Raw genomic sequence first — 25,963 nt, 5'->3', positions numbered from 1 at the left:
GGAGCCATGTCCCTGCTATGCTCCACAGGGAACTCTCACTCCACATCCCTGTTCTCCATTGCTTTGACCGTTGTCCAGAAACAATCCTTTGGGCTTAAACTTTCCCCTGCTTGTCTCAGCTCACACACAGTCTGCAGGGGGAGTTGGACAGAGCTGAACAGCTGAGTGGATCGATCAGTTTCTGGGGGAGGAGGAGAGAACCTTTCCCAGATGCATTCTTCTGTGTGCACACTTTAAAGACTTGTCTCTGTACTGATGATTGTGGGCTTTGCCTCTTGCAGAGTGTTTTTGAAGGCATTACTGAAGAGGCATGCTCCTCTTACAGATCTAGGCATGTACCTAAGCATATGGTGCTCCAACGTTACCCAAATACTCAAGGAAAAGGTAAGACTTGGAGACCTTTCTAGAATGTGTCCATCCCCTCTGTAGAGCAGTGTTAAAGTTACTATGGGAATGATCTTGACAATGAATCCCTGGATTTTTTATAGAATTAAAAGGACAGCTTCACAATTACCTTTTTGTACCTATTAAGGGGCTTCCCACCTTGCCCTGCTTCTTGGTTTGCTGTTCTGGCTGTCTCATGCCAAGCTGTGTGGGATGAATTTCTTGGGTTCAGTCTGCTGCCAGTGGGGCAGAGGAGCAGTGTGTTCCCATGATGAGATGCCTGAAAAGGCTGTCCCCTCCAGGTTGGAAGCTCTGCCAACAATTCCCAGTAGCATGAGCAAGTGTAAATATCTCTGCGATTAGGAACACTGAGATCATCAGATTGGCTCAGACCTGTGGTCCATCGAGACCAGTGTTCCTCTCTCTGACATTGGCCAGCAGCAGATGCTTCAGAGAAGGTGCCAGAACTCCTGCCCTAACATAGTCCTGGCTCACTTTGCATTGTCTCCTCTATGGATTCACCCCAGTACCTTCGTCTAGGTCCCCATGTGGCTGAGATAATAGCTTTATCTATCAAACTGAACTGATTTCACAGCAGCCCATCTCCCTCCAGTCTCTTTGCTTGTGAATAAAATAAAGAATAAACTCTGAGCAGCTCAGCTGGCCTATTATGCTCCAGTACCTTTCTGCACACTGGCAGGAGTGTGAGGCCAGGGACCCTGCTGTTAGCATCTCCCATGGGAAATGGGTGACAGCAGTTCTGGAGGCATGTGTGTCAGGCAGCAGAGTAGCCAGTGTTTCTTCCCTGAGCTAATGAAACAATCCACTGGGCAAAAGTGATTCTGCAGAGGGCAGGATTGTCTAGTGGTTACAGCACTAGCTGGGGCTTGGCAGCTCTGGGTTCCACTTCACTGACTGCCCATGTAACCACAGCCCACTTACTTAGTCTCTCTGGGTCTTCATTCCCTGCCTGTAAAATGGGGATAATGATCTTTCCTTTCTCCATTTGTCTGTCTTTGCTATTAGAGTGTGGGCAGGGACTCTCTCTTACTATGAGTACGTGCAGCACTCTGTACTTTGGGACCGTGATCTCTTCTGGCACTATAGATGTTATCCTAATCCATATAACTCTCTCACGCGTGAACTCCACAGAAAAACGATAAAAGACAAAAACACAATCTCTCCCTTTGGCAAACACTATCTCTCCCCTCGGTGAACGCTTTTCATAAAGTGGTCTCTCCATAGCTGACCCCTCTGTTCTCACCCTCAAAGGAAATTTTCACGACGCCTTTGAAGGATGAGCCTGGGAGCATACATTTATAACTTTGCTAGATGCTAAAAATCATGGACTCAATAAAGACACTGGCTTTATGGCTCATTACGACAATCTGTAACTCACTATCTCCCATTTTTGTCCTATAACTGCAGAGGTGTTAACTGCTGACTTCACCTTGAATGGTCCTTTGTAATAACTTCTTGTGCGTGGGTGGCCAGTGACCCGGCTGTTTGGGGAGGCTAGCCCTTGGCCCCTCCTCTTCTGCCTCCCTCCCCCCCTCCCCAGGAGCCAAGAGAACCCCCACGGCAGCCCCAGTGCCGGGCTGCTGGGGAGGTGAGGCGCCAGGCCTGGTTCTCCAGGTGGCACCACCTCCAGCCCCGGTGCTCCGGGCGCCACGGCCAGCTCCGGGAGGCCAGGCAGCGCAGCCACAATAGCACCAGCCCTCCTGACTCCCTGCTGGAGGCAGGTCAGCCAAGGCAGAGCGGGAACTGCAGGAGGGGGCCTGGCTTGGGGGCAGAGTGTGGGCAGGGCCACGCTAGGCTGTTTGGGAAGGCACAGCTAACCCTTGCCTACAATACCCGCCGCCCATGTCCTTGTGCTAAACAATCTGTCCCACCTTGTATTTAGCTGTGACACTGAGTACCTTTCCCAGCCCTGAAGAAGCTCAAAAGTTTCTCTTTCACCAACAGAAGATGGTCCAATAAAAGATGTTACCTCACCCACCTGGTATCTCTAATATTATAAAGTGACTCTTTGGAACACAGGAGTCCTCCATGCTAGTTCAACCTGCTTATCCCCTCCAGGTTGGTATTCTGGCTCTCACCACTCTGGATTAGACCAGCGATCCTTTCTAGTCTGGTATCCGATCTGGTGCCACACTGCATCAGACTCTTGGTCCTATCTACTCTGGTGGCTATAAGTGATGGCAAACTCATCAGATCTTTGTTCCTGTCTATTCTGATAGTCCATCTCCTGCAGTGGTTTAGAACCTGCTACCTCACTCCACTTGCCCCCTTTAATGCACCTTGGCTGGGATCCAGGCTGTCTGAGAGTGGGATTAACCATTCCTGATCACTTATACACTCACAAAGAGTTGATTACATAGCAGGAGCTGTCCCCAGTTACCCAACAGAGGCGCTTGAGCCTGGAGGAACAAGGTGCAGTTTCTTGGCTCTGCAGCAGTGGGCAGAAAGGAACCACTCCCCTAGATCTGTTAGGTCAGCAGATTCTTGTGCCTCTGAACAGTGAGCCACGTGCATAGTGTTTGCCCAGAGACCAGGCCCTATCTAGTGTAGCTATACAATTACTGCTTCGTAGCACAATGGGGTACTGATCTTGGCTGAGGCCTTTGGGCTCTACTCTAATATGAATGAGTAACCCCCCGAATAGGCCCCTCAAAATAGAATCTCCATTTAAAAAGCCCATGTGCATATCACCTAACCACGATTGATGAGCAGACACAGACATAGGTGGTGTTTCTGAAACACAAGTTTCTATAAAAGCTTGCAGGTTTGGTTTTACAAATCTGAAATGTTCAGCCAGATCTGCCCTGCCACTGTGTCTTTGAAGAATCTACTATTAAAAAGCCCATATTGGGAAATGTCTTTATTTAGAAAAACTATGTTTAGGGACAGAAAAAAGTGGACCATGACCCTTTGAAAAGTCTGAGTCTGGATTCTGTGCCTAGACAGTCAGGTTGCTCTCAGCTTGTTTTTTTTGTTTTTGTTTTATTATCTCTGGCTTTTGATCATTACATTTCCCTCCCCATGGTGGCTTTTGACCTGTTTTCTTCATGGTTGCTATGCATGTTGCTTGGGGTAAGATCATTTCTGTAGTTTCTTAAATGACTGGAACTGAGGCCCTCCACCCCGTTAGGAAAATAAAACCAGTTGTGGCCCCACTTCAGCTCTGCCATACATCTTAGCTACACATCTTAATGCATGCATCTTCAATGCATGCACTCTCTGTGCATTGTGAAACATTGCTGTTGATGTTAATGTGATGCTTCCTTTCCTTCCTTAAGTGCTTTAAGCAGTGAATTAGTGATATTGACATTTAAAGCATCATTAGTAGCATCTGAGTGAGTGCCTTTTGAAATGACGGAAGCAGTCACATCTCAGAGCACTTGTTTCAGGCTCTCTGCAAACTCAGGCACTTATGGCTGCATCAGTTATGCACAGATCATTGTTTGGAGGTTTTCTTTGCAACAATAGCTGGTCACTTCCCCTTTATTTTAATGAAAACTGAGTCACTGAAGGATAACTGACAGATCTTTCAGAGTAGCAGCCGTGTTAGTCTGTATCCACAAAAAGAAAAGGAGTACTTGTGGCACCTTAGAGACTAACAAATTTATTTGAGCATAAGCTTTCGTGAGCTACACCTCACTTCATCAGATGGCATGCATCCGATAAAGTGAGCTGTAGCTCACGAAAGCTTAAGCTCAAATAAATGTGTTAGTCTCTAACGTGCCACAAGTACTCCTTTTCTTTTGACAGATTTTTATGTGCACACAAATGAGGCGATGTGCCTTACGCTGCAAAATGCTGCTCTCTATGAGACATTGTACTCAATAGAACTCAACCACTGGGCTTTGGATCAGGCCCCAAATCCTCCATGTATTACTCATTAAAGGGGGAGGGGTAATAAAACTCGGGCTTTTGCCCTTTATGTTTTATGGTGAGAAGAGGGCCTGAAAGGAGTTTTGTGTTGCCTGTTTGTTTTGAATTCTTATTGGACTGAATTATCTTTTCGCCCAGATATTTGCAGGGCAATTGAATTAAATAGAGCTTTAAACAGCCTGAATAAATAAATAAAAAACCCCTTACACAATTGTCACATCCTTTGTACCTGTGATGTTGTCCAACCACCCTGTTATTCAGTGATCCATAGAGTCTTCCAGGGGAGACAAGATGTGAATTTCTAGTGCAAAACCCAGTGGCAATGAGGAAGAATTTCAGGCCTTTATCCATCGCAAACAAGCTAGAAAAGGGCAAAAGCCCCATTAAGAGTTTCCTTGACAGGTCACTTGTAGGAATGAATTCTGGAGGAACTCAGCAGCTTGCTTGCTAAGTAGTGTTTATCCTTAGTAACAGTTTTATTGCAGTGGCACTTAGGGACCAAGCCCCATTGTGCTGGCCACACCTGTTATAGAGAGAGAGAGATTCTGCACAGCTGAGCAACGACTAACTGTAGAAAGCACCATTCAAAACAAGAATGGGTTCTTGTGTGGATGCTGCATCTCCCTGACATGCTGTTCAGGGCCTGTATTGGACTGAACTCTTAGGCTCCTGTGTGTTCTGTTGGCTCTTATAAGCTAAGCAGGGTCAAGGCCAGTCAGCACTTGGATGGGAGACAGTCCAGCAAAATCCAGATGCTGCCACCAAAGCAAAAAAAAAAGAAAAAAGAAAGCTGTCCCTGAAGCGCATGCGGGGTTTAAGATCTGTGTGCGCACACACCTGCACACAGCTTAGGGGGAACAGGGGGTGCCATTTTAGGGGGTCCCAGTGGATAGGGCAGTGGACTGAGACTCGCAAGATGTGGGGTCAGTTCCCAGCTCTGCCATTTATTCCCTGTGTGAGCTTGGGCAAGTCACTGTGCCTCAGTTCCCCATCTTTATGGGAGTAATAACCCTTCCTCTCCTCCCACCCTGTGTCTTGTCATAGAATCATAGAATACCAGGGTTGGAAGGGACCTCAGGACTATCATCTAGTCCAACCCCCTGCTCAAAGCAGGGCCAATACCTAATTTTTGCCCTAGATCCCTAAATGGCCCCCTCAAGAATTGAACTCACAACCCTGGGTTTAGCAGGCCAATGCTCAAACCACTGAGCTTATCCGCCTGGTCAGTTTAGGCTGCAAGGGCTGCCAGGCAGGCACTATTCTGTATGATGCGTACAGTGTCTAGTGCAATGCGGTCCAAATCTCAGTTGGGTCTCGAGGTGCTACTGGAATATAAACAGGAGAACACTGACCGTCCATCTGCTTGTGCTTGCTGACAGTCCTGCTGTGCGGTTTGCATGGTCAGGGGTGTGTTAATCCCAGTTCTCTGGCCATTTTCCAGTTGGGCTGCTCCCTAAATTTTCTCTGCTGTGTCAACAGGTTCCAAGATCCTTCACTTCTTGTCCCAACCTGTTGTGCAGTGTTGCTGTTAAACAGCTGCCCCATTTCACTCCAGAGGTGGCTGCATTTCAGAGGTGGGTGCAGCATTTCCCCCTATGTAGTTGTGTGATCTCTAGCTGAGCAGTTCAATGGACAATGTCAGTTTCTATTTATAGCTCACTGGGGCTGACCTGCTCTCTGACCCATGCGGAGGAGAGGGGGCCAGCTCGGGGGTCTCGCAGGGCAGCTGTGCAGTCATGCACACTCAAATGCTGCAGAATCCTTCATCCCAGTGCAGAATGCTAGCAGGGCTCTGGTTTCAATGTATCCCCTTGCAGAGCTCTCTAGGTCCTTCCAAATCTCTCCCCAGAGCTAGGTGTAATCACCTATTGTACTATGGGCCTAATTTCCCTAGCTGGAATCCCAGGCAGGGATTAGTTATAGAAACAAGACTGTTGGACCCAGTGTTTAGGAGGAGATCTTAAATTCCATCACCCACTCACTGCAAGGCAGGGGGGAAGGACTCAGGCGATCTGGGTTCTAATCCCGCCTTTGGCACTGATCAACTGTAGCCCCTTGCCCCAGTCACTTGTGTCTGCCTGTTTCCCCTCTCACCCGCTGTCTGGTCTGTTTCGGATGTTAGTGCTGCAGGGACTGTCTTTCACTGTCTGTACAGTGCCCAGCACCACAAGGACATGATCACAGCTGAGAACTTTGCTCCAATAATACAAATCAAGTGACCTTCCCTGCATCGTGGGGAGGGGAAAAAGGCAAGCAAAAAGAGGTAAGGAATGGAGATAGAGTAGGTCAGAGGCAGGAAAAGAAACAGTGCAGATAAAAGCAGGACTAAAAGCACAGATGAGAGAGAGTAAATGTCTTGAAGAAAGAGGCTTGGAGGTAGAAATAACCCAAAGAGTTTGCAACACTGGACTGCAAGTTCTTGGGGGTAGCTCCCCACACAAAAGGGCCCTGATCTCAGCCGAGCAGGGCCTGTCTCTTGGTGTGTGTCTGGGCAGTGCCTGGCACAGTGGGTCCCTGATCCCAACCCTCCCCTTACACTAATAACAATCCTGGCTGCCTGAGCTGGAAACATTGTGTGCCTGCTTTATCACAGGCAGAGGAGCTGGGGACCTGGCTGGGCCAAACTCAAGTGGTGCTGTGACCCCAAGTGCCAGGCTCCATTAACACCAGTCTCACAGCTGCGGAGATGGGTGTGTTGGGGCTCCTGGGCCCAGAGGTTCAGGCTGCTGGTGGGGTGGGGGAGTGCCTACGAGAGGAAGAGGAGGGTCAGGTGAAGCGGTCCCTCCCCTCGTTTTACTGCAGCAGCCCCCGTTTACACAGGTGTAAGTCAGGCCACATGCTGCCAGACTGGGGGGTGGGGGGGGAAACCCTGGCCCGTGCCTGCCTGGGGCCCGATCAGTGCCCGCTCCCCCCGCAGCCCACACCTAGCTGGCTCAGCCCCGACGGGCGCCTGGCCTGGAGCCGAGTATCTCGTGCAGGCAGGGCTGGGCAAGCGGCCCAGGGGGAGGGGAGGGGAAGGGAAGCCGGAGCCAGCCTTGCCAGATGTGGGAAAGGGGACGAGGGGGTGCTGCGCCTCCCCCCGCCACGCCTGCCAGCGACAGGGCGGCTGTGCTTGGACCCTCCCACTCCTGCTGCTCCCCCGGTGCGGTGCCTCTGCCCGCCGTGGGGAGGGGGAAGCTCGCTCCGGCGCTCGCTCTCACACGCCCGCTGCTGGGGGGACCGGAGAGCTGCGCCCTGCGGGTGGCGCATCGGTGCGCGGGGGTCCCCCCCTTCCCCAGCTCGTGGAGCGTCCCCAGCCCGCCGGGGAGGAGGAGAGGGCCCGGGGCGGCCAGCATGCGGTAGCCCTGGGCGGGAGGAAGGAAGGGGCTCCGGACGGGAGACGCCTGTCATGTTGGCCGGGCTGCTCCTGGGGGCTGCCTGTGTGTCCCTGGTCCTCCCGGGCAGCCCGGGCAGAGCCTATCCCGGCAGGAAGAAGGCGCCCAGCTTTGCCGCGGACAGGTACCGACCCCAGCCCCCATGCCGGGGGCAGCCAAGTCCCAGGCACCCGGCAAGGCGGCGGGAGCCGCCCGGTGCCGCGGAGGTCAAGCCAGGCAGCGGAGCGTGGCCCCAACGCCTGGGTCTGGCTGTGCCACCACCCCCGCGGGAGGGGGGATCTCGGGGTCCGTCTGTTCCGCACGCCGCTGTGTGAGCCCCGTGCCTCGTGTCCGGCTGCCCCCTGGGCGTGTGTCCGTGCGCGGGGCGTGTCAGCGTGGGAGCGCTGCGCCTGGCTCTATCTCGCTGCCCGGCGCCTGTCATAGAATCATAGAATATCAGGGTTGGAAGGGACCCCTGAAGGTCATCTAGTCCAACCCCCTGCTCGAAGCAGGACCCCCTGCTGTCCACAGGACTGTCCTGTGTGTGCAAGGCTCGGGCCCTTTTTCTCTCTGTGTGTGTCTGGCCAGGGGCGGGCTCTGCCCTTCCCATCCGTCTGTCTGTCCGGGGCACACTCCTGGCCTTTGCGCCGGGTGTGTGTGTAGAAAGCTCAATCTTCCTGCGTCTGTCTGCCCATGTGTGATCGCCATGCCTCACTGCGTCCTGTGTGTGTCTGTCTGTCCCTCTCAGTGTCTTGTCTCCCTGTGGGTCTGTCTGTGCCTTTCCCCTTTGCTTGTCTGTCTAGGTCACACACCAGGCCTTCGCTCTGTGTGTGTGTGTGTGTTACCCACCATCTGTCTGCCTGCATGTGTTTGGGTCTGGGTCACACTCCAGGTTTTTGCTCTGTGATGTGTGTCGCTGCACTGTTGCTTCCTGCCAGGGCAGGGAGAAGGATGAGGGAATCCTGGGCTGCCCTTCCCCCAGCAGTTCCTGTTGGGAGCAGAGGGGATGTCAGTCCCAGGACCCTGTTCCCCAGCATAGAGCTCACACTCTTGGTCTCCTAGAGGCAGCTCCCAGTGGGGCCCTGGTGGAGTCACAGCCTCAGGAAAGCAAGGGCTCCAGGGAACATGGAAAGCCAAGCAGCCCCAGGCCTGCATCCTGCTGACTGGTGCTAACCCCCATGGGGCCTTAGTTGGGTCTCTGCCCAGAGGGGCCATCCCTGCATCTGCAGCAGGAGGAGAGGTGGGGGCAGCTGGTCCTTCCCACGCTGCCGTATATACTCCCTGAACCTTTGTTCTGGGGCCACTCTCACCATCCTGAAGTCCTGACCCAGAGAATCTCATGTTTCTCTCCTTCCCAGGCACCGTGTGGGGCCGCATGTTTGCCTCTCGGGCTTCGGGAGTGGATGCTGCCCCGGGTGGATGCCATCCCCAGCCAGCGGGCAGTGCACTCTGCGTGAGTATCCTGTGCCCTCCATGACCCACCACCCCCACCTGGTACCTGCAGCACAGACTGCGCTTCCCCTATCGGCCCCCAGGTGCCCGGTACTCTGCCTCTCCATGGCAGAATGGCACCCTGGGGAAGGGTGGGGGGCGGTAATAGCAACCACTGACCAGGCCACCCATGGGAGAAACGCCCATCATGGCTCCTATCCCTCCTCCCATCACCGAGAGGGGGCCGTATTCACCCGCTTCCACAAGAGATCCATTCCCCGTCCCCCGACTGCTTCCTTCATGTGTCCCCACCATTCCCTGTCGCCAGCGGCCAATGCTCTCCCATGGGATCTGCAGTCTGTCTGTCCAGCAGGGGGTTGAGGGGCTCTTTCCAGGCAGTGCCTGCTTTCCCCATTGGCCCATGCCAGGCTGGGTGTGTAAGCTGCTGCCCAGGGTGGAGATGTCACAGTGGGGTCCCTCTGTCCTGACTGGCATCTCTCCTGGACCCTCTCCCACAGCACTCTGCTCCTTTGGCTGTGGCAGTGGCTGGTGCATCGCCCCCAACGTCTGCTCCTGCCGGGACGGAGAGCAGGGCATCACCTGCCCAGGTAACCAGATCCCCTCGCTGAATGCTTGTGGCCCTTTATCTGCAGCCAGAGCCATTCATAGGAGAAGGGCACTGTCTAGGGCTAAAACCGGGGGGCTGGGAGGCCTTGTGAGGCTGAGCCATCCATGCAGTTGAGTGGTAACATGGTGCCTGTGTGAGGGGCTGCAGCAATGATGGCATAGACTGGCCTGTCCCCAGGGCAGAGAGCCACAAGCGGCGGCCCTGCTGCCAGGCTGCAGTTCCCAGCTCCCCTTTGGAATCAGAGCCCAGGGCTGCCCATCTCCAGTGAGGGAGTGAGGGCTGGGTCCCAATGGCTGGAGACTCCACAAAGCACTATGTGCTGGGAGTAGCGGGGGGCCTCAGAGTGGCGCTGGGAAGCTGTGACCCGGCAAGGGGCTGCAGGCAGCGGCGTGGCTGTCAGTGGGTTTCTGCGCCGGTGTTGTCAGTACGTAGTGCAGGCAGCGGGCTCCCAGGGCAGTTGCCAAACCCTGCTCCAATCGCGGTGCCTGTCTCAACGAGCCAAGACAAACAGAGGTGCGGGCAGGTACAGTGAGGGGCCATCTGCCAGGGGAGGACCCAGCTGACTGGGAGTCTAAGGAAGAACGTGGGTGGGGTGGTGGGGAGTGGCTGGGGAGCCGGAGCTGGCTCGTAGCTCGGGGACAGAGAGCTGGGTGTGCAGAGGACACCCGCTCACCCAGAGGAGGTCCTAGAAGAGAGTCACCTGTGAAGCCCAGGCCCGGTCTCCGGGTGGTGCCACCATGCAGCATGCTCATGGAGAGCCAGTGGGGACCAGAGGACTGTCCAGATCCAGCAGCTTCCACTTTCTATTAACTGCAGCTGAGGCCAGGGTAGGCCTGAGCCCATCTTCTCCATGGGCAGGGTGACACTGGAGCTCCCTGTGCCCAGTGACCCTCATGCTGCAGCATTGATCTCGCCTCCCTGGGTCTCTGCTGCCCCCCGCGATCCTGACTGGACCCTCAGCCTGCTGCCGTGTGTGTTTCAGATCCGCCCAGTGCCTGCGGGGAGTACGGCTGTGACCTTGCCTGTAACCATGGTGGCTGCCAGGAGGTGGCCCGTGTCTGCCCGCTGGGTTTCTCCATGGCGGAGACGGCCAACGGCGTGCGCTGTACGGGTGAGCACTCGCCAGGCCACCCACTGTCGGGCTGAGCCCCGATCAGAGCCCAGGAGGACTGTGAGCGGAGGGGTCTGAGTGCCAGCTGGCATGAGCAGCAATGCAGCCACGCACGGCATGCCAGGGTGGCAGAGGGCGACCTGCACCCACCTGGGGTGTAGTGACCGGGCCACAGACAGAGGTGGATGAGCCTGCTTTAGTCTCGGCTAGCAGAGCTGGGTATTTTCCCTCTGGCATTAGAGGCTTGTCCCATCCATTGGTCCCAAGTTCAATCCCCGCTGACGATGACCCAGTCAGGGCATGAGCTCCTCGCCCAGAGAGCTCCCCCATCCCTGCCTGATTCTCCCCAGGAAAGGCTGGATCTGCTGGCTGGGACAGGAGTGCCACTTTCTCCTTACAGCTGATCTATGGGCTCCCTTAGCATCCCCGCATGGAGTGCCATGTTCCCTCAGCCGTACACAGGACTGGCTGTGCATGTGTGTCCATGGGAGTGGCCGGGTGCCCTCTCCTCTCTAGACCCCTCTGCCAGGTGGCCCTGTCTCTCTCCTAGACATCGACGAGTGCCTGAGCGCCTCCTGTGAGGGACTGTGCGTCAACACCGAGGGAGGCTTTGTGTGTGAGTGTGGCCCAGGCATGCGGCTCTCCGCCAACCGGCACAGCTGCCAGGGTGAGTCCCTGGGCTTCAGGGCGCAGAACGAGGGATCAGAGAGAAAGGTGGGGACTGGGCCGAGTGGCTGGTACTGGTGTGTGTAGGGAGGGTGGTGGGAGCTCTGGGGAGTTGTGGGGAGCGGCTGTCTCATCCTTTCCTCTTCCAGATACAGACGAGTGTCTGGCCACCCCGTGCCAGCACCGGTGCAAGAACAGCATCGGCAGCTATCGGTGCTTCTGTCGCCCCGGCTACCACCTGCACAGCAACCAGCACTCCTGCCTGGGTGAGTGCCTCCTCCTCCTCCTGCTGATCTGGCCCTCCCCATCCCTCCTGAGAAGCCCCTCCTCCCTCCCCACCCAGCCCTGCCCCTTCTCAGACCCCCACCTCCAGTAAGGCTTTGGTTCCAGAGTGCTGCCCAGTCAGTGATACTCCCCCAGGTTGGGGAAGAGCTGCATGCTGGTATCCCCACACTACCACCAGTGGGGCAGCAGAGACACTGAGGGGTGAAGGGGTTTCCTCATGGCCATGGCAAAGTACCTAGGAGTGGGAGGGCTCAGTGGCCAGAGCAAAGATCAGGCCCTCGGTGCATTGGAGCCACTAGGTAGCAGCCGAGCAGATGTTCAGCCCAGCCCCATGAGGTGGGAGCATTCAGGAGGAACGGGGAAAATGGCCCCTTTGGCTGAGATTGTTCTGGCTTCTCCCTGATACAGAAGGGGGAATCCTGGCAGTTAAGGTTCCGCTGTCTCCCTCTTTAGTGAACCGAGCAGGCGTCCTCCCTGGCCTATTCCTGTCCCGTTCCCCGCCATACGGCCCTGTGTCACTGCAGTGACTTGAGCGTTGTCCCACCCAGCTCACCCTGCTGCGGGAGGAGAGGGAATGAGGCCTTGGGGTCATCTATTATTGACGATTTGTGTTGTGGTAGCAGCCAGCAGTCTAACTCCTAGACCAGGCTTCCATGGGGCTGGGGGCAGGACAGACCCAGAGCAAGGAGATGGGCTCTGCCCCATGGAGCTCACAGTCTGAATCCCTTCATGGTGCCTTTTCAGAGCCAGGGTAGCTCCGAAAAGGACCAGAAAAGGCCTTGCTTTCCCCCGAGGTCCAGTGTGAGGTGCCCCCCACTGTCAGTCTCTGGGGTCACCCCAGGCTGACTCTGCCCCTTGGCCTGGCTGAGGGCCATCTCCAGACGGGCCTGAGATATCAGCGCGTGGCGCTGGGGTGCCCGGCTTTGGGGGCTCCTGGTGAGTGGGCAGACAGGCTGGGCTGGTGGTGAATGCCCAGGCCTGGCCATCTCCCCAGTCCCAGCCTGTGTGGGGAAGGGCTCCACCTGGCTCCTGCCCAGACCCAGTGAGCAAGGACAGCCCCCGGGTCCCCTGCTCTCCCTCGCAGCTGGTGCTGCTGCCAGGCACTGACGCCTGGCTCTGCCACTCCCAGATGTCAATGAGTGCCGACGGCCCAGTGAGAGGCGCCCCTGCCAGCACGCCTGCCACAACACGCCAGGCAGCTTCCTGTGCACCTGCCACCCTGGCTACCGGCTCAGCGGGGACAGGGTGTCCTGTGAAGGTAAGGATGGGCCCCACTCCCATGCCTGTCGGGGGGGAGGGGCGCAAGCTTGCCCACGGTCCCCTGTTGTGGGGAGGGGGCTCTTCCCATTGGCAGAGTGGAGAGGGAGCGAGGGTCGGGCCCTGTGTTCCAGCTATGGTCACGATTCGTGGCACGGGGAGGTTGTCCATGACAGGGGCTGTGGGTCCGGAGAGCTGGACTCTGTGCCCTGCAGCACAGGCAGAGCTGGCATCCCTGGGCCTAGTAGTGTCTTCTCGACATGTCCCGCACCAGTCCCTGGGCCCCGCCCAGCTGCCCTGGCTCTCCCCAAAGAGCTCCGTGTTGTGTTTCCTTCCAGGTTTCCTGAAAACCATCCCGGCCCCGTCTCCCATCCTGCAGTCCCTGCAGCACCCCCCAACTCTGCTGCTGCTCCCTCCCGACTCTGGGGGACCCCTGCTGGCCCCCAGGGCCTCCCCTCCTTCCCAAGCTCCTGCCCCCAGCCCCCGGCCCCCTTCCTTTCTGACTGCCCCACCACACATATCCCCCTTGCTCCCGGCTGTCACTGCTGCCCCTGGTGCGTTCTCGCCATTGCCACCATCGCTGTTCCAAGGGGCAGTCCTGGTGCCCTCGCCTCGTCCTTCTGCTTCTCTGCCGCCCGCCCTCACCACCTCGCCTCCCCCTTGCTGGCACCAGGGGGCACTGCGGGAGCACAGCAGCCATTGGATGGAACCTGGGTGCCTGCAGTGTGCCTGCGAGGTACGTACCCTCCCTCCGGCTCCCCGGCTCCCCCGGCTCCCCCGGCTGCGCTCTGGACAGTCCCCTGCTAACTAGCCTGTCCCATTGCAGGGGGGCCAAGTGGTGTGTGAGGCGGAGAGCTGCTGGATTGCCTGTTCTCACCCGCTGCCCCCAAAGGACAGGGGTTGCTGCCCCAGCTGCACAGGTGAGACTCGCACCCCCTAGCCTCTCTGGTTCAGGCCCACGGGGTCTGTTGGGGTCACCGGAGCCTGGATGGTTCAGTCCCTGCTGGTTCCTGTCCCAGGTGTGGGTGGTGCCCAGCTGGCTGGGCTGTACGGCCGCTTCTTGGCGGTCTGTGTGGGTGCCCAGCTGAGCTGTGGCCCTGAGGGCATGGTGGGCAGACTCATGATATCTCCCGCAAGTGGAGCGGCGAGCCCAGGCCCATGCCCCATAGCCTCACGCTGCCCTTGCTTTCCCGTCTCTCGCAGGCTGTTGGCACGAGGGGGTCGCCCGGGCCGAGGGGGATGTGTTCTCTGTGGCTGACGGGAATTGCACAGTCTGCATGTGCCTGGTGAGCGTGGCACTGGCTAGGGGATCCAGGCACCTCTGGGGTCTCTGGGGAATGATGTGAGCTTGTTACCCAGACTCGGCTGGAGGGGATTCCCCAAGGAGCTTGTCCCCCAAGGAGCTTGTGACATCGGTGCCCAGGGAAGCGGGGAGCCAGAGGCTTAGTGAGGTCACTGTCCAGTTGACTGATTAGAGATAGTGGCCAAGGTGACGTGGCCTCTCAGCTGGGTTTAGGGACAGAGACATGGCCCCTTAGCTGGTGGGCAGGGGCGGAGATGTGGCCCCTTGGCGGGGGGATCAGACATGGCGACATGGCCCCCTCCGTGCGGGGTTGGACATGAGTTTAAATGAACACCCAGAGGAGGGGAGAGCTGCTCAGTACCACGTCGGCACGGGGCCCTGGATCCGTCCCTGGCATTCCCTTTGGTTTCTCTCTCTTCCAGGCCGGCAATGTGTCCTGCATCTCCCCTGAGTGCCCTCCGGGCCCGGGCCCCTGCCCCAGCCCTGCCCAGGCCGACTGCTGCTCCTGCCAGCCAGGTGGGTCCCTCAGCAGCTGCACTGGTCCCTCTGACCCCCCAGTTCTGGAGGCTATGCGGAGTTCCTGGTGCGAGAGGGGTGCCCCATCGGCTGGGCCAATGGGTCTTGTATATCAGGGAGGAGGAGGATTTGGGGAGGTGGAGCCCGGTGACTGCTTCAGTGATGGGGCAACAATGACTACACAGAGAGTGTGTGGTCAGTGATAAGGCAGCATGGCCTACTGGTCAGAGCATGGGATGATAAGTCTGGCCTCCTGAGGTCTCTACCCAGCTGGGGGAACTTGGGCAAGTTGCTTAAGCTCACCGTGCCTCAGTTTCCCTGCCTAGAAATGGGGAGTGTGAACCCTGGGGTGGGCGGGTTGGGGGTTGGTTTGAGGCAGTTGGAGACTTGCACCCACGGGGCCTGTTTGGGAAGCCAGGGTCCCATTGTGTGACGGCTCCGGCTGGCCGTGTTTCCTGCCATCCCGGTACCAACCATCCCTTTCCCCCTGCAGCCACGTGCGATTTCCACGGGCGCACATATATGCACGGCGCCGAATTCGGCTTGGATGGAGACAACTGCACCACCTGCATCTGCCGGGTAGGCCTTAGCCCTCCCCCGCCCCCCAGGGCTCCCTAGCACAGTGCAGGGGGGTCCTCACCACCTGGGGTCAGTGCCTGCTCACGCATCGCAGGGGGAAAGGGCCGCTCCACCCTAGACCTAGGTGCCAGGGAAAGGCACGGCCTGTGGGGATGCCCACGCCAGGGTAGGAATGTGTGGGGCTGGCAGGAAGAGGGCCTTTTCTCCTAGGAGCCGGTGGGGGGGATGTGGAAAGGGAGTTTGGGCTGAAGCCAGGCTGCTTTGGTTGGAGCCAGTGGTGAGCTGGAGCTGGTTCGCACCGGTTTGCTAGAACTGGTTGTTAAATTTAGAAGCCCTTTAGAGGGGGGTTGGATGGGGCAGGAGTCCCGGGGGGCGGGGGTGGGCAACAACCCCCTCGTGGGGTGAAAAGGGAACCCGTTGTTAAGATTTTGGCAGCTCATCACTGGTTGGAGCCTTCTGCGTGAAAGCTCTGGCAGGGCCTGGGGTGCAGTGACAATGAGGAGGGAGAGGAAGGAGACGTGGGGCACCGCCCTGCCCCCTTTTTCCTCCAGCTCGTGTGCGACATGTCTCTTCCCCAGGGTGGCAAGGTGGAGTGCTCCTTCGCGCCCTGTCCTGAGCTGGCATGTCCCCGCCAGGACTGGCTGCTGGCCCCGGGGCAGTGCTGCTTCTCCTGCCAGGAGCCTGCATCAGTATCAGGTGAAAGCTTGCGCAGGGCCGTGCGCATGTGTGAGCGAGGGGCAGGGGCCTGTGTGTGTGACGGGCAGGGTGTTTTTGTCATGGGCAGGGGGATGGGCAAGGTGTGTGTATCATGGGTGGGTAGGAATAGGGCTCTGTGTGTGTGTGTCACAGGCAGAGTGTGTGTCTATTATCTACTGTGCCAGGCCTTCTCATCTGCCCAGGGCCTGCCACCTCTCAGGCTTTGCCCACTGGGCTCCCTGCCCCTCCTCTCTATTCCCCATCTCTCCCATCGGCCCCAGCCCAGCTCTGAAGCTCTCACTCTCTCTCCCTGGCCAGGTTGCTTCGTGGATGACAATGGGGTAGAGTTTCCGATTGGACAGATCTGGTCTCCGGGTGATCCCTGTGAGTTATGCATCTGCCAGGTGAATGAGAACCTGCTCTACTTCACTCTCCTTACCTGTCCTCGCAGTATGCAGCCCACCCTCTCTGCCCTCTGCCCTGCGCTAGACTTTCCTGGCTTGGGCTGGCAGCCGAGCGCTGTACCTTATGGACATTGAACCCTTCAGAAGGACCCCACAGCTCTCTCCTGGTGTGTGCTCACCTGGCACTGAAGCGCAGCCCCCCATCGGGTGGACTGTGCCAGCACACAGCATCGGTGGGCCAGGGCTGGCTGTGCAGGGCACTCAGCCAGGCCGTGTGTGCCGTGAGTTTCTGTCAAGTGCTTCTCTCTTGCAGGCAGACGGCTCGGTGAGCTGCAAGAGGACAGACTGTTTGGAGACATGTCCTCACCCCATTCAAATCCCTGGCCAGTGCTGCCCGGACTGCTCAGCAGGTAACGGGGCCTGGGGTCCCCTCCCAGGGAGCCACCATCTGTAGTGAGAAGCATAACCCACCAAGAGCACCTCGCAGCAGGGTACCCCCAGGGAATGAGGAGCCACTAATCACTGAAAACCCAGGGACAGGGTAGCTCCCCCCTCCACGGTCCAGCCAGCCCTCATCCTCTCTGCTCAGACAGACATCAGCCAGGCCACTGAGTGCTGTTGGGGACATGAAGACCCAACCACCTCCTACAGGCCAAGCAGCCCTCAGATGGGAACAGCTTTTGGTCATCACCAGTGTGGGGCTGACTTTGAACCAGCGACCCAGCTGTGAATGGCTCTCTCTCCATCCCTTGAGCCTTTCTGGTGGAGAGGGCTCTGGGTGTGTCCCACACAGGTTCTGTCCCTGCTCCTGGTCTCTCCACTCTGCCAGGTGTGCCCTGGCCCCCTGGGAGGCGGTTGACTTTCTGGTGAGAGGTGTCATGATCATGCCTTTCCTTCTCTCTCCTCCCTGAAGGCTGCACCTACATGGGAAGGATCTTCTACAACAACGAAATCTTCCCTTCTGCCCTAGACCCCTGCCTCAGCTGCATCTGCCTGGTAAGGGCTTCACCTTCTCTCCAAGCATGTCTTTAGGAAAGGTCTCTCAGGTCCATTAGATCAAAGGGTCTAAGCCAAGGGGCTTTGTCCAGCCTAAGGCTGCACATTCAACTTCAGGCCTGGGGCTGCTCCAGATGTTCAGAGCATGGAGGCAGGCACCAAGGTCCCTGGACCAGGAAAGAAGAGTCCAGTGGGGTGAGGCTGTGAGTGAAAGATGCCATGGGGAACAGAAAAGGGTCCATGGGGGTTGTCTTCTGTGGGGAAAATGAGGTGAACACAGGTTTGAGGTCAGGCACTGTCTTTGAACTCAAACATTCTACTTTTGCTGTTGCTGTCCACGGAGAGTCCTGCTGATTGTCCTCCCTAGATGGCTCAGGGTGGGGAGAGGGTGGCTGGCTGGATGCTGTGGGTCTAGAGCAGAGGGAGTCTGGCTTGCCCTCCCTAGGTTGTCAAATGGGGGATTTTCCTCAGCAGAAAATTTCAACAAAAATGGAAAAAAATTGTTTTCTTCTAAGTTTTATGCAGAAAATTTCAATTTTTCAATGGAAACTGGAAAGCAGAAATATTTCAATTAAAAATGAAGTCGCTGTGCATCATGGGAGTTGTAGTTCGGTTGCTTCATACTCCCAGTCTCCTCTGTGGGTTGGGCTCCCTGGTTGGACTACATCTCCCATGCATCAGGGGAGGCAGTTGCATCATGAGAGATGTAGTCTAGGCAGGGAGTCCAGCCCAAAGAGAAGAATGGGGACATGAGGCAATTGAACTAACACTCCTATGGTCAATGCAAGAGCAGTTTCTAATCAGAATATTACGGTTTTTGGATATTCATTTTTTTGGATGAAAAATGGACGCTTCTTGCAAAAAGTTTAATTTTGTTGAAAACTCAATTTCCCATTTAAAAGCTTGTTTCAAAGGAGAATTTCCCACCAGCCGTAGGCGGAACCCACTGTGTCTCCTGCCAGTCGTAGTCTCCGAGTCATCTGCCTACCTTGTGTTGCTGCTAAGGCAGAGTCCTAGTGTTACTATTCTGTGTCCTACAGCTGGGCTCTGTGGCTTGCTCCCCTGTGGACTGTATCATCTTCTGTATGTATCCATTCCACCCGGAGGGAGAATGCTGCCCTGTCTGTTATGGTAAGCGCCACAGCCTTGGCGAGCACCGGAGTTCTACCCTGGCTGCTTCCATACCACCGTGGGCTTCGACCACCTCTGATCTCACCACCAGGGGAAGGGGGTCTGGTGTGGTCAGTACTGGGATGGGAGATCTCACATGCTGGTGGGTCATCGCCAGCCCTGCATTGGGGGGCTCAGTCCAGAGAGCTCCTCTGTGAGTCATTGCTAACCCCAATGCCCCTGTGCAGTACTAGGGGTGCTGTGCTGCTGAGGGAGGCATGGGGGCTCAGTAGAGGGTGCTTTCTTCTCACAGTCAGGACTGACCCCAGGGTGCCAGGAGCTGTGCTGCAGGGAGCAACGTGGGGTGTTGTGCTGCAGGGAGTGGGGTAGGTTACTCAGTAGAAGGTTTTCCCAGTGCATCAGGGAGGCTTGATAGGGGTGTTCTCCTCTTACAGTCAGCGCTGACCCCAGTGTCCCAGTGCAGAGCCAGGGGGACTGTGCAGTCTGATGTGCTTTCTTGTGAGTGAGTTGTAAAATGAAGGCCCTAACCACTTGTGGTCATGAAAACTCCCTTTGTACTTTAGTGAGGTTCAGGGTGTTGCCTTTGGGTAATTCCCCAAGCAGTGTGAATTAGGTACAACATTCAGCTTCACTTCCTGTCCTATACTCTCTTGTGCAGTGTTGCCGTAGGCTGCTAAACACCTGCCGCATCCTCGTCTCAGAGGTGGCTGCAGGTCAGTGTTGGGTGAAGTGATTCTTCTGTTGTTGTTTGGCTTACAACAGTGCCTGGAGACCCTAGCTGAGATCAGACCCCATTGTGCTAGGCACTGTACATACACACAACAACCTCTTCAGGGCAGGGACTGTCCCTAAAAAGGCAAGGCAAGTAAAGGGCAAGAAGAGAAACTGAGGCACGGAGTGGGGAAGTGACTTGCCCAAGGTCACCCAGAAGAGACAAGAATAGAACTCAGGTGTCCTGACTCCCAGCCTTGTGCGCTATCTACTTGGCCATACCACCTCTCCCCTTCTTCCATTCTGTCTCTCTGTGTGTGTGTTACTCTCACATCCGATCTCTATATAGTTACTGTAATGTTAAAGCTTGTCTCTCACCCTGGCCGGGTATCTGTCCCCTGCAGATTGTAACTACGAAGGCAGGAAGGTGGTGAATGGACAGACGTTCATACCAGAGGGTGAGCCCTGCATTCACTGCACTTGCCAGGTGAGCTGTGCCCCTCTCAGGGGAGGGAGCTGTTGGGGATTGTTCTGTGGGGACTGGATGAAGGATGGGAATGGGCATTACTCAGCATCATCCAAGAGTCCCGTGGACTTTGTTGCCATGAGTGTCTATCCTGTGAGGCCTCCAGGGGCTGGTGTGAGGGGACACTGGGCCCTGCTGGGAACTGCACTCTCGGGGGGCTGGTGTGATATGGGCCGAGGGGACGCTGGGAACTGCACTCTCGGAGGCTGGTGTGATATGGGCCAAGGGGGTGCTGGAAGCTGCCCTTTGGAGGGCTGGTGTGATATGGGCTGAGGGGATGCTGGAAGCTGCCCTTTGGAGGGCTGGTGTGATATGGGCTGAGGGGACGCTGGGAGCTGCACTACAGGGGGAGCGGGAGGGGGTCTGGGGCTGGTGTGATATGGGCTGAGGGGATGCTGGGAGTTCCCCTTCGGCTCCTGTAGTGCGGCAGGCCTTTGCTTTGGACAAGGGTCCAGTGGGCCTGGGCATGACTGAAGGAAAAGCCAGCGGGTTGCTGGGGGTGTGGAGGCGCTGGCAGGCTCCCTGCTGTCCCCACAGATTGGGGTAGTTTGTCCTGGCCGGGCAGAGAGATGGGCAATGTGGGTGCTCACGGGGTGTCGTGTCTCACCCCTTCCTTTTCTCCCTCTCTCAGTTGGGGGAGGTGAGCTGCAAGAGGAGGCCCTGCGCCCAGTCCTGCACTGAACCCTCGGCGCTTCCTGCCGCCTGCTGCCCTGCCTGCCAAGGTAATAGCCCCGCATGCCTGGCCTCCCCACCCCTGTGCCCTTGAGGTTGGCATGGGCCATTCCCCCCGGCCCCGCCTACAGAGGGAGCTTTGCCCTTGTGGTGATGACCCTGAACAGGTTGCTGTCATGGACCGAAGCCAGGAGGGCTGGAGCGGAAATGTGATCCTCCGCTGCATGAGCTATGGAGCAGGCCCCTTCGCGCAGCATCAACAAGAGCTGACTCAGAACCTCTGTGTGTGGCAAGGCCACTAGAGGGGCATGGAGAGCAGGCCTGATGTGTGGGGTCCCTTGGCACCTCCAGCCCGTAGGGGCCCTGGGGTCAGTCACTGCAGCGCCTCCAGGTGAGGCTGTAACTGGATGCCACTGTCTGGGGTGGGAGAGCCCCCGGGGTTAAGGTAGCCCTGTAGGACAAGCTCCCCAACCTTGCCTGAGGGGCATGTGTAGGGGAGCTCAGTGCCAGGCTGTGGAGCGGGCATCCAGGCTTTGTGCCTGGGCTCTTGGGGCTCCCTAACCTCAGGCCCTTGCCGTACAGCACTCTGGCCCGCCCATGGGCCCCATGGCCCCAAACAGGTGGACCACAGCCATCGGGGAAGGCGCTAACGTTGTCCCTGTCTCCATTAACCTCAGACACCCCAGTCCCTCGGGAGAGCAGCCTTGGCCCTGTCCACATGGACGACGCAGAGGTTGGGAAATCCGCATCCCGCAATCCCAGAGAGAACTCCATGGCCCAGCCCAGGGCCAGTGACTGCCGCCTCTGCCCCAGTACCCCGGCTCCTGCTTCTCCCAGCCCAGAGCGCCAGCTCCTTGCAGGAAGGAAAACGCTCCACTGGGATGCTGGGCCTGTGAACACGGCTGGGCCCCCTCCAGCTGGGCCAAGGTCCTTTGGATACCGTACGGCTCCCTTGGGTTCTTCTCTGCACCCCATCGTTCTGATGGAAACCTCTGGGCCGGGGACTGCAGTTCCAAGCCCCGATCAGCCCCCTTCACTCACCCCTGCAGGGCCCAGAACTGCCCTCCTGACCCTCACCCCCTTGGTCCCTGCTCCTCAGAAGCATTCTACGGTCCCATCAGAGGGAGCGGAGCCACCCCCGCGTGAGAAAAGCACTCCTACCCAGCCAGCTGTGTAGTACCCCTTGCCGAGGGGATGGGGAGTGCCCAGCCCGTCACAGCAGCGTGAGGAGGAGGAGGAAGCCGGCAGGAGTGATGAGCTTGATCGAGCAGGGTAGGGGAGGGAAAGGAGCTGTCACGTTGTTCTGAGCAACATGAATGGGAAGAACCACTGCCACTTCCCCTGCCAGTGCCCTGCCCGCTCCCTCCCTGGATCCCGCTGGACAGCAGATGCCTCAGAAGGAGCAACGTGTGGGAGGCTCCACACCATGCTGGTGGAGAGGAGGCGGCTTGGCCCTGGCCCAGCTGCCTGAGCAATCTCAGGAGATGAGGGGTGCCATGATGCTCTGGGAGGACATGGTGCCTAGCTGAGGTACCATGACTCAAGATTTTCCAGGCATGTGTGAGCTGCCAGCCTCCTTACAGCCAAAGTGCGGGAGGAGATGGGGAAGGGCTGAGAGCATGCTGCAGCTCCCTGCATCGGGTGGGACGTGCCCACCTGGTCCCAAGGGACGATCCCTGTGCAGGGCTCCTGAGACAGGTGAATCTCCCCACCCTCTGGGGTGGTCCCTGCCTCAGCCAAGCCCAGAGCCCCTGGCTCCAGCCCCAAAATCTCCCGCCACTTCTTGCAGACTCGTGTTTAAATCTGAGAGCTGAGATTTCAAAACTTCCTAAGGAATTTGAACACCCAGTTCCCAACTGGGCATCCGGATCCCCTGGGCTGCTTTGCAATTCCCACCCTAGATTCCTTAGGGCTGCTGGGAGGTTTTCCCAAGCTACCCCTGATGGACAGGTATCTGATCAGTCATCAGGGCCAGCCTCCCATTTCTATGGTGAATAGTAATAAAGTTTTCCCTTCTAATCCAAGTGTTCCCTGCTGCCACCTACAGCTGGCTCTGGCCATGGGGACGAGTGCTAACTGGGTGGGCTCAGCAACCCCAGAGTTGATACCCTTAATGGTGGGGTGATGGCCTGGAGGTGGCAGCTTCTTCCTCTCCTACCACCATCTCCTCAGCCAGTCCTGGATCTGGCTCTTCGTGCAGTGGCTGATCTCACTAGGGGAGGGGCTGCAGGTGTCTGATGTGAAGGGGATGTAGAGCGGGGAGCCTACTGCTGGCTTGGTCTCCCCAAGCAACTTCACTTAGCTCCTGGCTAGGAGGGGAGAGAGGAGGGATCCTTGCGGGACCCCATGTCTGGGAGCAGGTGTCTTCTATGTGGTCTGGGAGGAACGATCTCAGCCCTATACAGGGTTTTTCCCCCGTGCATGGGCAGCTCACATAGACTTTGCTCATTCCTCTGCGATGGGTGAAGGATTCCAGATCCCAGGCCTGTCAAGCCAGCGCCCCAGACTAAAGTCATTTCACTGAGTGTGTAATGCCAGCTGTCACCCCTGGGTGTCAACACAGTCTGAAATATTTCCTCGGGAATGACCATCAGACAGAATCCAACCTGACCATTGACCCCTGACTTCCCGTAGCAGCTGCTGATGTTCTGAGTGGAACAGGCAAGTCCCCTCTTCTTCACCTATGTAGATGGGCAACTGGGGCTGCGGCTGCCACCCTCAGGCACCTGTGTCTTCCCTCTGCCTGCACAAACGTAGGATTTGGGCTCACACATCTGAACTTTGGGCCCAAAGAACTAATCAGCTGCACATGGAGATCTGAACCCTCACTGGACTTGCCACACCTCAATCTCCCCTTCTAGACCCTATCTCCAGCCTAGTTCCAACTCCAATCCCAGCAGGACCCCAGGTCACAGGATGGAGTAATTTATTATTTGTTTATTTGTATTGTGTGGTATCTAGGAGCCCCAGTCACAGGCCAAGCCCCCATTTGGCTAGGAGCTGTACAAACACAGAACAGAAAGGCGGACCCTGTCCCCCATGAGCGGATAAGCTATAAACAAAGAGACTGACAGACTGACCGACTGGGAAACACACAGAGACAATACAGCTCAGCATGATAGGCTGTGCTGTCAGCATCACAGCAGCCTGGTCATCGCCAAATTCTTTGTAGGGTTATGAAGCAGAGTTGGGATTGGGGTTAGGATTAGAGTCCATTGGGGCTATTCTATGGTTAACACTGGAATCCGTTGGGGCCAGAGCTAGGGTTAGGGTTCGCTATAAGGTTATAGTTGGGCTAGGATTTAGATTTACTACTGTACCCAACCTTGACATCTTACCCTGCACTGTACTAGCCTCATTCCAGTGCACAGCATTGCCAGCATCCCTTTCCCAGCCACTCCCCTCAATATTTACCCTTGGTGAATATCAGCCCCCAGCTGGTGGTGTGTGAAAAAATTCCAATAACATCCCAAACGCAAGGCCTTAACACAAACATTGTGAATGTTTAATTACACCCCAGGTGAGTGAAAAATCCCAGCTAGTGTGAATATTTGCTTTGGTTCAAAAATAAGACTCTTAGAGAGCAAAATTGGGCACATTTTCACTTTTTTTTGACAAAGTATTTTTGAAGCAAAAATGCAACATTTTGAAAATGAAATCCATTTAAGGTCAGAATTTCAGTGTTTCTTTCAGGCAGAAATCAACTTTGGACAAGAAGCAGGAAGTTTTAGAATGTGAGTGTCCCTGATGTGAAAGTAGCCAGGCGTTGGACCCACACACGGAGATATTTGTGTGTCCGTGAAATGTGGGGTTTTTTTGCGCCATGCACAAGGAGCCTGTGGAACTCACTGGCACAGTAAATCTTTGAGTCCAAGTGTTTAGCAGGATCCCCAAAAGGGTCCATCAGACATTTACCTGGATACTGAGAGAGATGTTAGTAGGGGTTTAAAAAAGTGTTGAAGGGCTAAACACCCTCGTGATTTCAAGGTGTAAAGGCAACCTTGAATAGAGGCCAGGAAGAGACTTGTGCCATGGGCAGGCGTGGGATTTCTGCTGGTACTGGCTATTGTATGAGACAGGACACTGGGCAAGATGGACAATGGGCTGCACGCTGAACTCTGAATGAGATCCTGTTTCTTCAGTGACCCACTTCCAATTGCCTCTGGTGAACAGAACATGGTATTCTGCAGTGCCCCTCTCCCAAACTTCCTGGTGGGGGAGGAAAACTGAATATAGGTCCCAAGACCACATCTTCCTTCCCCAGCCAAAACTTACTAATGGTGCTACCCTCTTTTGACCTGAGTGGCAAGTCAATGTCTGGGTTGTTTCCATTAGGAGGAGCCATTGGTGATGGAATCAGATATCTTTGATGCAAGCCTGCCTATTTACACAGAATGTACAGGAGAAATCAAACAACAGGAGACAGTTTCTGTACTCCCAGCTCTGAGGCCCTTTCAGCCAGCACTCTGCCCAAAACCTCTCTTTCTAGGCTTTGCAAAGGGTCATGCTCAGTGCTTGTTCAGCCTGTGTCTGAAGCTTTCTTGCTGCCTTCTTCTTGCTTCTCTGGTGTGTTTGTCGCTTCTCTCTCACACAGTGTCCTCCACCAACCAATACCCAGCAAAACTCCTCTGCCCATGCGCAGACTCTCCTGTGCCTTTGTTTTGGCTGGAGACCACTGCTATTTTTATAAAGGAGCTTAACGGTTTCTATTATCTTAAATGAAGGGTGGTGGTTATACCTACCAGTTTCAAGAAAGTTAAACCTGACATATAACAGGTGCCAAAACTGAAACCACCCCTGACTACTGGGCAACCAAGCAGCTCCCATTCAGCTCCAGGGTGCTAGATAGCAGGACAGGCATGTGTCATAGAATCATAAAATATCAGGGTTGGAAGGGACCTCAGGAAGTCATCTCGTCCAACCCCCTATTCAAAGCAGGACCAACCCCAACTAAATCATCCCAGCCAGGGCTTTGTCAAGCCTGACCTTAAAAACCTCTAAGGAAGGAGATTCCACCACCTCCCTAGGTAACGCATTCCAATGCTTCACCACCCACCTAATGAAATAGTGTTTCCTAATATCCAAGCTAGACCTCCCCCACTGGAAACTGAGACCATTGCTCCTTATTCTGTCATCTGCCATCACTGAGAACAGTCTAGGTTCATCCTCTTTGGAACCCCCTTTCAGGTAGTTGAAAGCAGCTATCAAATCCCCCCTCATTCTTCTCTTCTGCAGACTAAATAATCCCAATTCCCTCAGCCTGTCCTCATAAATCATGTGCTCCAGCCCCCTAATCATTTTTGTTGCCCTTCGCTGGACTCTCTCCAATTTATCCACATCCTTCTTGTAGTGTGGGGCCCAAAACTGGACACAGTACTCCAGATGAGGCCTCACCAATGCCAAATAGAGGGGAACGATCA

General features: G+C 56.1%; 1 protein-coding gene across 4 annotated transcripts; it reads left to right on the top strand.

Annotated features, from left to right (window-relative positions):
• The first annotated feature begins 12 nt into the window (after window positions 1-12).
• Window positions 13-22,562, top strand: VWCE (von Willebrand factor C and EGF domains). Of its 4 annotated transcripts, XM_073346912.1 has the most exons (22): window positions 13-384; window positions 2,350-2,463; window positions 5,758-5,852; window positions 8,990-9,084; window positions 9,581-9,670; window positions 10,673-10,801; window positions 11,352-11,468; window positions 11,617-11,733; window positions 12,882-13,010; window positions 13,348-13,745; window positions 13,836-13,929; window positions 14,213-14,295; window positions 14,735-14,828; window positions 15,322-15,407; window positions 15,986-16,103; window positions 16,422-16,507; window positions 16,821-16,917; window positions 17,421-17,503; window positions 18,544-18,634; window positions 19,750-19,832; window positions 20,503-20,593; window positions 21,221-22,562. In XM_073346912.1, exons 2-22 carry the CDS (start codon window positions 2,434-2,436, stop codon window positions 21,718-21,720), a joined length of 2,706 nt encoding a protein of 901 aa, XP_073203013.1. In that variant the 5' UTR covers window positions 13-384; window positions 2,350-2,433; the 3' UTR covers window positions 21,721-22,562. The 4 variants fall into 4 exon arrangements, with proteins under 4 accessions (XP_073203013.1, XP_073203012.1, XP_073203011.1 ...); XM_073346911.1 differs by lacking the exon at window positions 2,350-2,463 and having other exon boundaries at window positions 16,422-16,487; window positions 16,825-16,917; XM_073346910.1 differs by lacking the exon at window positions 2,350-2,463.
• Window positions 22,563-25,963: the final 3,401 nt, after the last annotated feature.

Source organism: Lepidochelys kempii, chromosome 6 (genome assembly GCF_965140265.1).
Source record: "Lepidochelys kempii isolate rLepKem1 chromosome 6, rLepKem1.hap2, whole genome shotgun sequence".
Taxonomy (NCBI): domain Eukaryota; kingdom Metazoa; phylum Chordata; order Testudines; family Cheloniidae; genus Lepidochelys; species Lepidochelys kempii.
Note: the sequence above shows the minus strand (reverse complement) of the source record. Positions and strands in the feature narration are given on the sequence as shown.